General features: G+C 39.5%; 1 protein-coding gene and 1 long non-coding RNA gene across 2 annotated transcripts; one reads left to right on the forward strand and one right to left on the reverse strand.

Moving 5' to 3' along the window:
- Positions 1-4,203: 4,203 nt before the first annotated feature.
- On the reverse strand, positions 4,204-5,120 carry LOC119078210. Its single transcript, XR_005087954.1, has 3 exons — positions 4,816-5,120; positions 4,427-4,507; positions 4,204-4,367 (listed from the first exon to the last, which is right to left on the reverse strand). It is a non-coding gene; the product is annotated as an uncharacterized LOC119078210 (long non-coding RNA).
- Positions 5,121-8,060: 2,940 nt separating this feature from the next.
- LOC119078205 lies at positions 8,061-9,607 on the forward strand. Its single transcript, XM_037185667.1, has 3 exons — positions 8,061-8,610; positions 8,825-9,358; positions 9,432-9,607. Exons 1-3 carry the CDS (start codon positions 8,122-8,124, stop codon positions 9,522-9,524), a joined length of 1,116 nt encoding a protein of 371 aa, XP_037041562.1. The 5' UTR covers positions 8,061-8,121; the 3' UTR covers positions 9,525-9,607.
- The last annotated feature ends 4,594 nt before the right edge of the window (positions 9,608-14,201 follow it).

Raw genomic sequence — 14,201 nt, forward strand, 5'->3', positions numbered from 1 at the left:
GGGTTAAGGGACCAACGTTGAGGCGAAACAACACGATCAGGAAGCCCAAGGATAGAACGATCCCAGAATTCTTATTAGCTACTAGGTTAAGCTTTTCAACGACGTCCTTTAAAAGACGTCAATAACCTTTTGCTCAGATAGGTTCAAAAGAATGGGCAAAGCTTTATGGAAAAGAATGTTCAAAAAGAGTAACACTACCCCGTCGGGCACTGTGCACTTTGATAGGCACTGTGGTCCCGGTACGTGCAGAAATGCGCGGGTCAGAGCTCGGGGATTACCGGGGGCGAGCAAAGTAAAGCTTTCATACTCACCAACCCGCAGTAGCAAGCGTGGTGTTTTAATGCTAAAAACCTTCAAACGAAGCCACAACGAATTATACATTGCCACATATAATGCCAGAACATTGTCGTCAAGACAAAAAATGCAAGAAATGGAAGAAGAGCTAGAAAAGATAAAATGGGATGTTGTGGGAGTGAGCGAAGTGAGAAAACCTGGAGAGGAATGCCTGAAATTACAATCAGGGCATACATTCTTCTACCGAGGAAGTGACAGTCAGATGCTGATGCACGGTGTCGGATTGTTCATAAACAAGCGGTGGTCGGATCGCATAACTCACACGAAAAGCATATCCGATCGAGTGATATACGTAAGCCTGAAGATAAATAACAGATACAGTGTCAAATTAATTCAGGTTTACGCACCCACGTCCACCCATGATGACGAAGAAGTAGAAAGATTCTATGAAGATGTCGAGAAAGCTCTGGACGAAAACCCATCACATTACCAATATCTCATCGGTGATTTCAATGCGAAGCTGGGAAAACGAGAAGAAGACTCCGAAGTTTCTATTGGCAGTTTTAGCAACGACCAAAGAAATGAGCGTGGAAATGTTTTACTCAACTTCCTACAGCAACACAATTTGTACGCAATGAATTCATTTTTTGCAGGAAAGCCTCAACGTAAATGGACTTGGGCTAGTGCAGATGGTGTAACGAAAAATGAGATCGATTACATCATAACTGGCTGTAAGTCAACCGTTAAGAACGTTACGGTCCTAAACAATTTTTCAACAGGTAGTGATCACCGAATGGTTCGTGCAAGAGTCACGTTAAATACCAGATTTCAAAGATCACAACTAGTTCAGAAAAGTGAAAGGATTGACGTACAACGGCTTTACACACAAAATGAAGAATTTGCTACGAAAATGACTGCCGAATTAGATAACGTCAACAATCAATGTGAAACATTGGACGAATTGAATACCAAAATCGTCGATACAATAATGGGTTTCATGAAATCCAAATGCAAATCCGTCCAAGGGAAAGAATCAAAACTCAGCAGAGAAACATTAGACCTGATCGCAAGCAGAGCAGAGTTGGTAAAAAACGGAGGACGAGATTCGGTGGAATACCGGAACTTGTCTAAAAGTATCAACAAAGCAAGGAGATCAGATGAAAGAAAATATAATGTCCAATTGGCTCAAAACATAATTGAAGCTAACTGCAATATGAAAGTCCTACGGAGAAAAATGACAAACGCCAAAAAAGAAATCTTCAAATTACGAGACAAAACAGGAACGATCCAAACGGATCGAAATGCGATATTAAATATTGCAACAGAATTTTATGAGAATTTGTTTTCTTCAGCAAGACAGAGTCCAACGGAAGAAACCGAAGATAGACCAATAATAAGAAACGTGGGATCGGATGATATGCCCGACATAACTGTTGATGAAGTCAAGGCCGCAGTAGCCGAGATGAAAAACAAAAAGTCTCCAGGAGAAGATGGTGTTCCAGTGGAAGCCATTAAACTAGGTGGAGACTCCTTATTAAAGGCAATCACGGCTTTGTTTAATCAATGTCTCCAATGGGAAGAAGTACCAGAAGCTTGGGAAAATGCGGTAATTACATTGCTGCATAAAAAAGGAGACATAACAAAGCTGGAAAATTACCGACCCATAAGCCTATTGTCAACACTCTACAAGTTGTTTATGAAAATCATTACGAAGAGGAACACTAACAAGTTCGACTTCTACCAACCTGTTGAACAAGCTGCTTTCAGATCTGGTTTCAGCACAAACGACCATTTGCAAGTGATGAGAACGCTTATTGAGAAGTGTCGTGAATACAACATCGACATAGTCTTGCTATTCATAGACTTCGAAAAAGCTTTCGATTCAGTGGAAACATGGTCGATATTGGACGCATTAGACGAATGTAGAGTAGACTCAAGGTACTCCAACACAATTCGATATGTGTACAAAAATGCTACTTCATGTATAAAACTTCATAAGAGCACGGAGAAATTCAGAATTGGCCGAGGTGTAAGGCAGGGTGACACCATTTCACCGAAATTATTCACGGCGATTCTGCAGAGTGTTTTTAGGAAGTTAAACTGGAGTAAAATGGGAATAAAGATAAATGGAGAGTACCTGAGCAATCTCCGCTTCGCTGATGACATTGTACCGATAGCAGCGAATCTAGGTCAGGCTCAGCTTATGCTACAACAGTTAAGTGAAGAGGCAAACAAAGTTGGCCTCAAGATGAACTTATCGAAAACAAAAGTCATGACCAACATCGGGGACGATAGAGAAATCAAAATTGGTGACACTGTCATTGAACGAGTCGACAGCTACGTATATCTAGGACATAAGCTGAAGTTAGGTCTGGACAACCAAACTGCAGAAATAAGACGTAGGATTGGTCTTGCATGGGCAGCGTTCGGAAAACTCAGACTAATTTTCAAAAGCAAAATGAATAATAGTCTGAAACGCAAAGTTTTCGACACTTGTGTCCTTCCAGTGCTCACTTATGGAGCGGAAACGTTAACTTTAACGAAAGCATCCGCAGAAAAATTGAGAGTGACACAAAGAGCCATGGAACGGAGTATGCTTGGAATAACACTCAGAGACAGAATGACGAATCAATGGATTCGACAACAAACCAGGGTCGTTGATGTCATGGAAAGAATAGCATCTCTGAAATGGAGCTGGGCGGGACATATTGCAAGAAGGACAGACGAACCAAGAAGGACCAAAAAGATCATGAACTGGCGACCATATAAAAGACGAGCTATAGGTAGACCACCAGAGAGATGGACAAACGGAATTAAGAATATTGCAGGTACAAACTGGCAGCAAATGGCAATGGATCGTACGAAATGGAAAGAAGTTGGAGAGGCCTACATCCAGCAGTGGATAGAAACAGGCTGAAAAAGAAGAAGAAGAAGAAGATGACTTAAAGAAGAACGTATTTAATTTTATGCCTGGAAAAAACCATTAGAAAGATGGGTCGAAGAAAAGTTGGTCAATGTGTCCGTGCCGTTTCCAATGGATTCTCAATTAGTCCGCGATCTTCCATCTATAATGAAATAGGTCTAAACTGAATATCTTTCGTTTCAAATTAACTGACAACCCAGTCGCTCGAATCTCGAAGTTTACCCTTAGGAGACGTGTTGTTTTAATACAACAATTTCAAAAAATTTTGTACTGAAATACAACAAAAATGCAACAATGCAACACTTTTGGTCTACCGTTAGTAATCATAGAGTTAAAAATGTGACTTACTTCGTGAGAGCTTCCTTATTGACTGTGGACAGACTTTCAATTTTTCGTAGGACATTTAAAATCATCTGTTGGTGCGATCGAAATGCGAATTCGGCTGAAATCGATTTCATGTGACCTGGTGACTCCAGCATTCGTCGGATTAATTTTTTTAACTTGTCGATGGCCTTAAAGGTTGCCCACCGGGCAACTCCAAAAAGCACGCCTCTTCCGGATGGGGCACGAATTGTCAATTAAAGACGTGCATCACTGCGAAGTTCCGTTTGCATCAGCGAAATCCACCGCCTTGAATTGCGCGCATCGTGTTATTCGCGTTCTGGCTCCTTTTACAGCTGTCGTTTCGGAAGTTTTTCCGATCCAAACGACTGCCTCAACGTTTGGTCCTGTCAGTCGTAACAGATATACACGGAATTTCGTATTTGTTTGTTGTAAAAAGGCGCAGCGCTGATCTATAGTGAAGCCGAGACTAACGGAGCAGTTGTGGTACCGGAATGTTCTTTCTCCGAAATAAGTTGAAAAACAAACGGTGCACGTCTTCCCACCCTTATGCGTGTGCTTAGAGTGACACAATGTGGGAACATATACCACATTTCATCTGGTTGCGGCGGTTATGATACACTGGAGTCATTCTTACTACTGTTTCATCCTCTACCAAAATAACCGGACGGCCACCAAACATATGTGTGTATGTGTATGCGTCTCACCAAATCGGGCCCAATTACGACTTTGAACGCCGGTTTTTGGTGAACGGCTTCGTCTGTTCCCTCATCGTCTGATGAGTCGTCTCCAGACATATCGTCACGTCCTGAAATTTTAAATATTGCACAAACGGTGTACAGACAGATGAATTTTGTAAGGTGTTACCCTCATCAGGCGTAATTATTATTTCATTGTCCAGAGCCATTGCCAATTCCTATTCCGGCATTGTTTGCATTCGTTTCGACGCTGCAAAATTGGGTCACTTAAGTATTGACTAATTTGTTGTCGCGTGATATAAGGGAAATTTAAGACACCAACTCAATTCGGTCAAATGCATTATATATATTTACAGAACTTCGACAACAGACGGCTACCACCAATGGTCAATCTGCACACAGTGCTTGTTCTTAACCTACTTTAAAGTCTGAGTCCGAGTTCTTAACCTAGGTCTAGAAAATTTTTATTGGAAGTGGGAATCTTCATTGTCATTGAGATACTTGTGCAATAAATCCTACTTTCGCTAATGCCACTTTATTAAGTACGAAAATACTCACAGTCGCCTTGATCCATGTCATTTTGTGTTTTGATGGAGCATTGTTCCTTGAGATTCAAGACAGTCGCGTTCGCCTTCGTCGAAAAACATTTTTGCTTTTCGGTCACGTCTTTCAACTTTCGAATTTCGTTCAGCAATAGCTCGAGTTTGTCGCACAACGCATCCTTGAAGTTCTGGCCATTAGCAAATTGTGTTTCGTTGATGGAAATCGACCAGCGCTCACATACTTCATATTTGAGTCGTTCAGACAATGGCGGATCTTGCAATTGAAGCTCTGATGTAAATTTGAAAATTTGTTCATTGGCAGCACTGGCTAATTAGCTTGTCGGTTGCCCCAATTATGGCAATTTTCAATCGATCACAAAAAGATTTTACACTTGTTAGACCCGTACGAAGTACTGGGGTCTTATAGGTTTACGCATACGTTTGTAACACGTCGAATTGGACTCCCTGAGTAAGGGGAAACCTATTGTGGTTGTCTAGAGATGCCAAATCCGCGAAAAAAAATGTCCGTCTGTCCGTCTGTCCGTCTGTCTGTCTGCACGATAACGTGAGTAAAACGCACCCGATTTTGAAAATTCTTTTTTTTCCCGTTTGGTAATGTCAAAAGACAGGCTAAGTTCGAAGATGAGTGATTTTGGATCGACCCCTCCCGAGCTGTGGCCCAATAAGTGCTTTACGGTTTTTCGAAGATATCTCCGGACATTTAAACGTTAAACTTGTAAGTGATACGTCAAATAAAAGGTATTTACAATACCGATCGACAAAAAAAAAGTTTATGGAAATCGGATGACCGACTCGTGAGTTAGACCCCTTGGTGTGGAACAGGAACAGGGCGGCAAGCAGTTTTTGCTTGTAGGTCGGCCACATTTGAACATATTTCGTCTGTTTTAGCTTTATTAGATAGGTATTGACCGTACCAATCAGGGAAATTTTTTTTTATGAAATTATGTTCTCCGGAGCGTGAGCTAGGTCTCTTGGAGTGAGCTCTTATCTGGCTACTCGGAAGTACAGTGAACGTGGTGTATTTTGACAATATCTCGAGTAAATTTTGACCGAATTTCATGAATTTTTTTTTGTTTGAAAGGTATTACCGAATGTAAAGCGTCGGTACTATTTCCGGTCTCCTAACAAAATGGCTGCCGGCGGCCATATTGGATTTTAGTAAAATAGAAATATCTTGGGAAACTTAGAGAGTTTCTGTTAAGATGGAAATAATTTGTTATGTGTGTGGGGTTTCAGGGATTCCATATACGGACATCTATATATACCTATATACAGCTATATTGAGCTATATACAGGCATATAGAGCTATATAATAGCATATATTTATCTGTGAAATGTTTATTTATGGTGAAATATAGGTAAATATAGCTGTATATAGCTGTTTAAATAGGAATTTATGAAATTTGACTTCGTACGGGGCTGTCTATATTGCCTCCGGCAATTTAATTGTATATGATAACAAGGCAAAGAGTGGATAATGTAAGTGATTTAAAAGGAAGAATAGTTTTTCAGCAGAGAAGAAAATGAAGTAAGAGAAATGAAGAGTTTCACATTAAAGGCTTTTGATACGAATAGGTGTTTCGTACGGGTCGGCGTTAGCTATGTTTTCTTCAGCCATTTTTGTGTTTTAGAACCAAAATATGTGTAATTTGCTTTAACAATGTGAACATTGGATACATCGCAAATGAATTATGTTTTAAGACAAAAGTTACTCCCAAAACTTCTGAAATTAGGTACGATCACATAAAGTTTTAATTTCAGGTTCATATGGGCCATTCGAATTTTAGTAGTTTTTAGCCATTAGGAAAATATTTTCAAATGAATGAAAGTTTTCACATAATGAATTTCATCGAAAAGTGGATGCTCTATCTCAATCGGAGATTCCGGGATTATAAAAGAGAATTCCAAATCGGACTTAAAACGAGTAAAGAAATTACAAATTGAGAAACTGTGTCCTCTATAGTCTAAATGATTTTTTTTTAGATTTTGCAACTTTAAGCAATTTGAAACTTTTGATCATGTGCCTTGGAATATTGCAGTTTGCGAAATCATATTTTAAGACAAGTAAAATGAATTCAGAACGGGTTGGATCAGGGGTAACGTACTAGCCTTCCACCAAGAAAACCCGGGTTTTCATGGTTGAAGGCCAGTACGTCACCACTGAGCCAACCTGTTTCTTTAACTTACAGTAACAGAAACAAAAGAAACTCGATGTGAAGGATCGTCATTCTCATTGTCAAATTTGGTGGCGACTCTACTTCAAATTGTTAATCTAAAGTATTACAATATCGCCGAGTGAAGTGAAAAATAACTGGAAGCGTTGTGTAGTGTTCAATATGACTTATGAAAATGTTGTGTCACTGCTAGAGTGTGATAATGACATGATAATCCACAAATAACTCTTACAAAATCCAAAACATGACTGAACAATTTTCTATCTGTGAAAAAATGTAAGGTTTTGTGCACTGCAAATTGCCGAATTGGTTGATTATCATTATCTTTACAGTCTTTATGGAGGTATTCTCCGGATATTACGTACAATAACGATCTGATTATCAGTCAACGGAATGTTAATCATTTTGATTGTTTCGTTGACGGCTGTAAAATTTATATTGATCGTCTGTACAATAAAGTCATCATTTGAATTTTGAGAAACTGAAAGTGACAACATCGAATTCTGTGGATTCTTAGCACTTGAATTTTTATGGTTTTTCCTGCTTGATGAGTCGAATATTACTGTAAATAGCGACAGAAGCCGATTCAGTTGTGATATTGTTTGATTTTCCAATAGTATGGACAAACATTCGTAACTGGAAGGATAGGGGGGTTCGTTCTGGAAAACAGCTCACCGAAATCGAACGGACTTTACAGTTTATCCAAAATCACTCTAAAAAATGGCGTTTGCAGTTCGAGTCGAAGCCGAGGGTTGCATCAAATGACGTGTACTTTGAAGGGTAGGAAGGGGGTCTGGCTGTGTGTGTCACGCCATATTGAAGGTATGGTAAAATCGTTTACGATGAAGGAGGGGAGAGCCTAAAAATCTGGAAAAATAGTGTACGTCGTTTATGGACGTTTCGGACATTTAATCATTTTTTCACTCAATCTTGAAACTTTGAATTCGTATGGGTCAAAAATTGCTAATCTTCGATAATAAACCTGCGATAAGAAAACCACCAAAGTTTCTGTCTCTAATTATTAGAATCGAGTTTTCGCGCATAAATAGAAGATATTTCGAGGAGATTCGTTAATTGATTTTGAATTCAACTTCGAGAGTTCAACGCAACAGTGTCAGTGATTCAACATGAGAATTTTATTTTCCGCTGCAATTATACTACTCGCTCAAATTGAACTGATTTCATCGCAGAATGAGGGTTGCTGGATGTTCGATTTCAGTGATCCGTCATTGTTCAATGGCTTCACAAAGTGTTATGACAATGACCTCGATCCATGGGCTCTAAGAATGTACAATGAATCAACTGAACCGTCTAGCATTCGGCCAACATCAACCTATTACTTAACACCCAAATATGATACTGACGCAGTGGCGAACAGATGCTCCGCATCGAGGCCATTCACGTTACCAGCAAGCAAAACACTCAATTTAGAAATGGCTTTAAACATCGGCTTAAACATCAGCATGTTTGTTACACGTGATATATGGCGATTCGATTTGTACTCAGTCCCATTGAACCAATCTTACACAATTTACGCACAACATTGGTGGGAATCGGCGGCAAAAACGTATCTGGTGACAAGCTTTTCGGTCCCAGATTGGATTGGTGAAGCTGTGGTAAGTGCAGAGCAATGACCACATACACACTGGCCACGAGTGGTTGAGTTAAGGAACAAATTGAAATTTCATTTCTATTATGATTCGCTAGACTTATTCGTGTGCATGATGATATAGTGTTCATAGAGCATTGTATAAGAAATGATACTTTTCAACTGCATATTAATGCAAAACGTCGAATTTGATTTTAATTAAGCGCAAAATTCAATTTTAGCTTCAAATTTATGCCAAACCATTGTTGAGTAACGCGCCTTATGCAGCCTTTGAGTACATCAAAATTTACGATTATCCAGTATCGGATGGCTCATGCGTTGATAATTACCACACTCCAGAAGCTCCCGAAACTCCAGAAGAAAATCTTTGCGCAACGATCGACTTCAACCAACAATCATCGTCTCAGATCTTAAATGACTTTCAGAGTTGTGAAGACCTACAACTGCCACCACTGACAATTAAGTCTTATGAAAATTCAACAATTTCCCCATACCGTGCATCGTCGACATTTCATTTGTCCAGCCAAACCGAAGGTATGTCCTGCTTGCAGTTATCCAAACCACTAGCTTTGGACTCGAATAGTCGAATCCGCAGCGCCATTTATTTGAACACATTGTGGCCTGGCGCTTGGGTTGAGATTTATGTTTACGATAAGCTGACGGGTGACAGACAAGTGATTTTGTCAGTGGAAAGCAGTGGCCACGAATGGAGATCTTTAACTGGGAGTGTAAATCGAAAATTCGATCATGCACAGGTAATGTCAGAAGCGAAACTTTTGTGAATTAGAAATGCGAGAGTTTTAATTTGAACTACAAATTTTTCTTCAGATTTTCATTCAAACAAATGCTGCAGTTCACAATGGATTGGCTATCGAATTTTTAGACATAACTAGAACGAACAATAAGTGTGCCACTCAATGATTTTTAACGAATACAACATCAAGATGACGTTACATCAGAATAGTTATTGATACGAACAATAAAGATGAAAATTCTCAAGGAAAGACCTTAATTCTGTCATAATTCTTTCATTTTGTTTATGATTCGCTAGACTTGTACAGCCAACAGGGTATGACTCTTTACTTGTGGTTAGTTGTTTCCTTATCACTGTCGAAACAGTTCGAAATAGACAGTAGCTGAAACCTTAAGGCCAATCTTAATTCTGTACCGTCTCGTGTAACTGATTCAAGTAGTAAGTTGTGAAAGCTTTGTCTCACTCAAGGGGTCACCGACTTCAAAATAATAAGTCGGTGATCCCTAGGTCTAACACAAATAATGTTATCCAAACAATGCTTTTGTATGTCTCTGTGGATGACTTTTTGACTACTCAAATAGCTTTGGAAAAGTCCTATTATAAGCCAAAACAACGTATCGGATTGAATGTGTGCTTTGGAAAGCTTTCAAAAGTTTTGAGCTTCTTTTGGATTCCATTGGAAATTCGGAAGATTTCAGTAGATTACAATGAAAGCTCAAAACACGGCAGTATTATACACGAAACGAGATGACTCAGTGGTTACGTATTGGCCTTCTACCAAAATGCTACGGATTTGATTCCCGTCTCAGACAAATTACACATGAAATTTCTCTACCACACTGATAACGTCCTAAAGTTCACTCAAGCTTCATAATTCGGGTAGTTGCGGTGTGTTTAAACCGAATTACTCGTATGACGTCACCCAAATACGATGAATTTGTGTACATTTACTATCTATTCTACATTTAGGCGAGATATCAGTTACGCGTTTAGCTTCTTCGCAGAGTATTTGCATACCTCGTCGTTTAGAAATCACGTTAACAACGTCACATTGTCATTTGACTGCACGTGGTCCAGACTGAACTTGTTATTGGCCGTAAAAGGCTGTTAGTGAGGTTTCTTTGACATAGACACTAGGAAATTTTTAAATTCAATTTTCCACAATTTGCTAAAAATTGCTAGAATTTGCCATTCTAGATGTATCACAGGCATTTGATAAAGTATGGCACGAAGGACTCATTTACAAATTGAGCAAAATACTTCCAGAAAACTACTGTAAATTGCTTGAATCATATATGTCGGAAAGGAAATTCCGAGTGAAAGACGAAGAAACTTATTCCAACTATTATTTAATCTCGGCAGGAGTACCACAAGGAAGCGTACAAGCTCCTCTCCTCTCCTTTACACGATATACACTGCCGACATACATGTCTAAGAGAACTCTTTTATTGGCACATTCGCTGATGACACAGCGATTATGGCAACAGATTCATCTCATAGTGAGGCTGTTAAAAAACTGCAGGAATCATTGGATAAAATAAATCAGTGGACCACAGATTGGAAAATAAAACTCAACGAGAGCAAATCCAACCACGTCACTTTTACATTGCGACATATAGACAGCAATCTCCGCATCTTCCTAAATGGAAATCCAGTTCCACAGGCAGAGTCAGCAAAATATCTGGGACTAAATTTGGACAACAAATTAAACTGGAAACATCATGTGAAACAGAAAGCTCAACAAATTAAACTGAAATCAAGACAAATGTACTGGCTAGTTGGATACAACTCCCAACTGAACCTGTATTGCAAGAGATTGATCTTCAAATCAATATTAGCACCGATCTGGATGTACGGTGCAGCACTCTGGGGCTGCGCTAAAAAATCAAACATCGAAGTCATCCAAGCATGCCAATTTATAGCACCAGAGCCTCCATTACCGTTGAACCGCGTACGTGATGCGACGAGTTTCGAAATTGTTGAGATTGATCTTGGAGGACCGTTGACTCCGTATATAGAGCAGTACATCTAGAATTAGTCACGTCACTCTCAACGGAAGGATTTAACAGGCTTTAAGGCGGTTTATCGCTAGACGGGTAAGGCCAGCAGTAATTCATACGGACAATGACACAAATTTTGTTGACACGGACAATTTAATGAAGCAGTTAGACTGGGACGAAATCAGCAAGACATAAACAGCGCGAGACGAATTAAATGGATTTTCAATCCCCCTAGTGCTCCATGGTGGGGTGGATGGTGGGAGAAATTATTAGGACTAGTCAAAAACTTATTAAATTGTGATCTGGGCAAACAGACGTTGGATTATGTGGAAATGGAAACTATTTTATGTGACTATGAGCAGGTCATCTATTCTCGGCCGTTGACATACATCGCAGAAGACCAGGAGACAAGAATTGAGAGATCGTTTCCGTAAGGATTACCTAAGTCAGTTAACCCATCGGAACATTAGACACTGCATGTTTAACAAAATAAAAGTGGTGGAATTGGATAACAAGAAACGAATTGATTGGCCAGTCGCAAAAGTTATAGAATTGTTCCCAGGTATCGATGGGGTATAATTCGTTGTGGCTTCTTTTGAAGGTTTTTAGCATTAAAACACTACGCTTGCTACTGCGGGTTGGTGAGTATGAAAGCTTTACTTTGCTCGCCCCGGTAATCCCCGAGCTCTGACCCGCACATTTCTGCACGTACCGGGACCACAGTGCCTATCAAAGTGCACAGTGCCCGACGGGGTAGTGTTACTCTTTTTGAACATTCTTTTCCATAAAGCTTGGCCCATTCTTTTGAACCTATCTGAGCAAAAGGTTATTGACGTCTTTTAAAGGACGTCCTTTAAAAGCTTAAGCTAGTAGCTAATAAGAATTCTGGGATCGTTCTATCCTTGGGCTTCCTGATCGTGTTGTTTCGCCTCAACGTTGGTCCCTTAACCCCAATTCTTTCGGTTTATGGCCTAGAGCTACGTATATCTAGGACATAAACTGAAGTGAGGTCTGGACAACCAGACTGCAGAAATAAGACGTAGGTTTGGTCTTGCATGGGCAGCGTTCGGAAAACTCAGACTAATTTTCAAAAGCAAAATGAATAATAGTCTGAAACGCAAAGTTTTCGACACTTGTGTCCTTCCAGTGCTCACTTATGGAGCGGAAACGTTAACTTTAACGAAAGCATCCGAAGAAAAATTGAGAGTGACACAAAGAGCCATGGAACGGAGTATGCTGGGAATAACACTCAGAGACAGAATGACGAATCAATGGATTCGACAACAAACCAGGGTCGTTGATGTCATGGAAAGAATAGCATCTCTGAAATGGAGCTGGGCGGGACATATTGCAAGAAGGACAGACGAACGTTGGACCAAAAAGATCAGGAATTAAGAATATTGCAGGCACAAACTGGCAGCAAATGGCAATGGATCGTACGAAATGGAAAGAAGTTGGAGAGGCCTACATCCAGCAGTGGATAGAAACAGGCTGAAAACTAAAATATAGGCAAAGCACAAAATATAACACTTCGGCCATAGCACACAATTAAAGAATTTCGGCCAATTTTCGCCTTACTTTTAGGGAGCGAGCTTACCTCATGATTTTGATGTTCACTCGGTGACGGTCTAAACTAAACCATTGTCATCAGTGGGGATTTCCGGCAAACACTGCCCATTGTAGTTCGTGGAACACGTGTATATATTATCCTAGCGTCCATAATATGCAGCCCATAATGGAAACATTTCCATAATATCTTGCTGACACAAAATATGCGAAGCGCCGGGCAAAACGAACATAAGCGTGGATGATAGTTCGTCGATTACATGAGCATCGTGTGAGAAATTATATCGACGAGTCACAAGGGGGATATACGGTTTTCATAACGGGGCTGGACATAACGCCCAGTGACTCAACTCTCCATTTTAAACTGAAACGGAGCCAGTTTTCAATTATTCCCGCATTTTCCATTACAATCAACAAATCGCAAGAACCTTTATAGCCCATCTTCAAACTTAGACTCAGGAATTCAATTCATCGTCGATTAAAAAAGAGGTTTTCTCAAGTTATCTTGTTATCAAGGAATGAACAAAGTGGGACAAACATTGTCATGTATTTAAGGTTTTTGGTCATACATTCATGCATTTTCAATCATAATAGTGAACATTTTGTGACAAACATTTTGCTTTAGAGTGTTTATCATCCGTAAGTCAAGGGAATTACACGCACGGAATTTTGAAAACCGACACATTTTATGTTTTGTGGTTTATTAATTTGTTGTGAATTTTACATGTATCTCTAATATGAAGAAACAAAAACTGAAGTAAAACAGAAACAGAAAATGTGTCGATTTTCAAAATTGCTGGTGTGTAATAGTAATATCATGCCCGCACGTTAGTAAGCGGGCGTGACGCAAGTCCACTACCAAAACATAGCTAACGTCGACCCGTACGAAACACCTATTCGTATTAAAGGCCTTTAATGTGAAATTATTTATTTCTCTTCCTTCATCCTCTTCTCTACTGAAAAGCTATTCGTCCTTTAAAATCACTTACATTATCCACTCTTTGCCGTGTTATCATATACAAATAAATTGCCGGAGGCAATATCGATATCCCCGTTCAAAGTCAAATTTGATAAATTCCTACTTTAACAGCTATATACCGCTATATTTACCTATATTTTCCTATAAATAAACATTTCACAGATGAATATGCTATTATATAGCTCTATATGCCTGTATAGAGCTCAATATAGCTGTATATAGGTATATATAGATGTCCATATATGGAATCCCTGAAACCCCACACACATAACCAATTACTTCTATGTTAACAGAAACTA

The sequence above is a fragment of the Bradysia coprophila genome, unplaced genomic scaffold (assembly GCF_014529535.1).
Source record: "Bradysia coprophila strain Holo2 unplaced genomic scaffold, BU_Bcop_v1 contig_247, whole genome shotgun sequence".
In the NCBI taxonomy this organism is placed as follows: Eukaryota; Metazoa; Arthropoda; class Insecta; order Diptera; family Sciaridae; genus Bradysia; species Bradysia coprophila.

Coding starts and splice junctions, on each gene's coding strand:
- LOC119078205 (XM_037185667.1), top strand. CDS start 8,122: ATGAGAATTTTATTTTCCGCTGCAATTATACTACTCGCTCAAATTGAA. Junction 8,611..8,824: donor ATTGGATTGGTGAAGCTGTG/GTAAGTGCAGAG, acceptor ATTCAATTTTAG/CTTCAAATTTATGCCAAACC. Junction 9,359..9,431: donor GAAAATTCGATCATGCACAG/GTAATGTCAGAA, acceptor ATTTTTCTTCAG/ATTTTCATTCAAACAAATGC.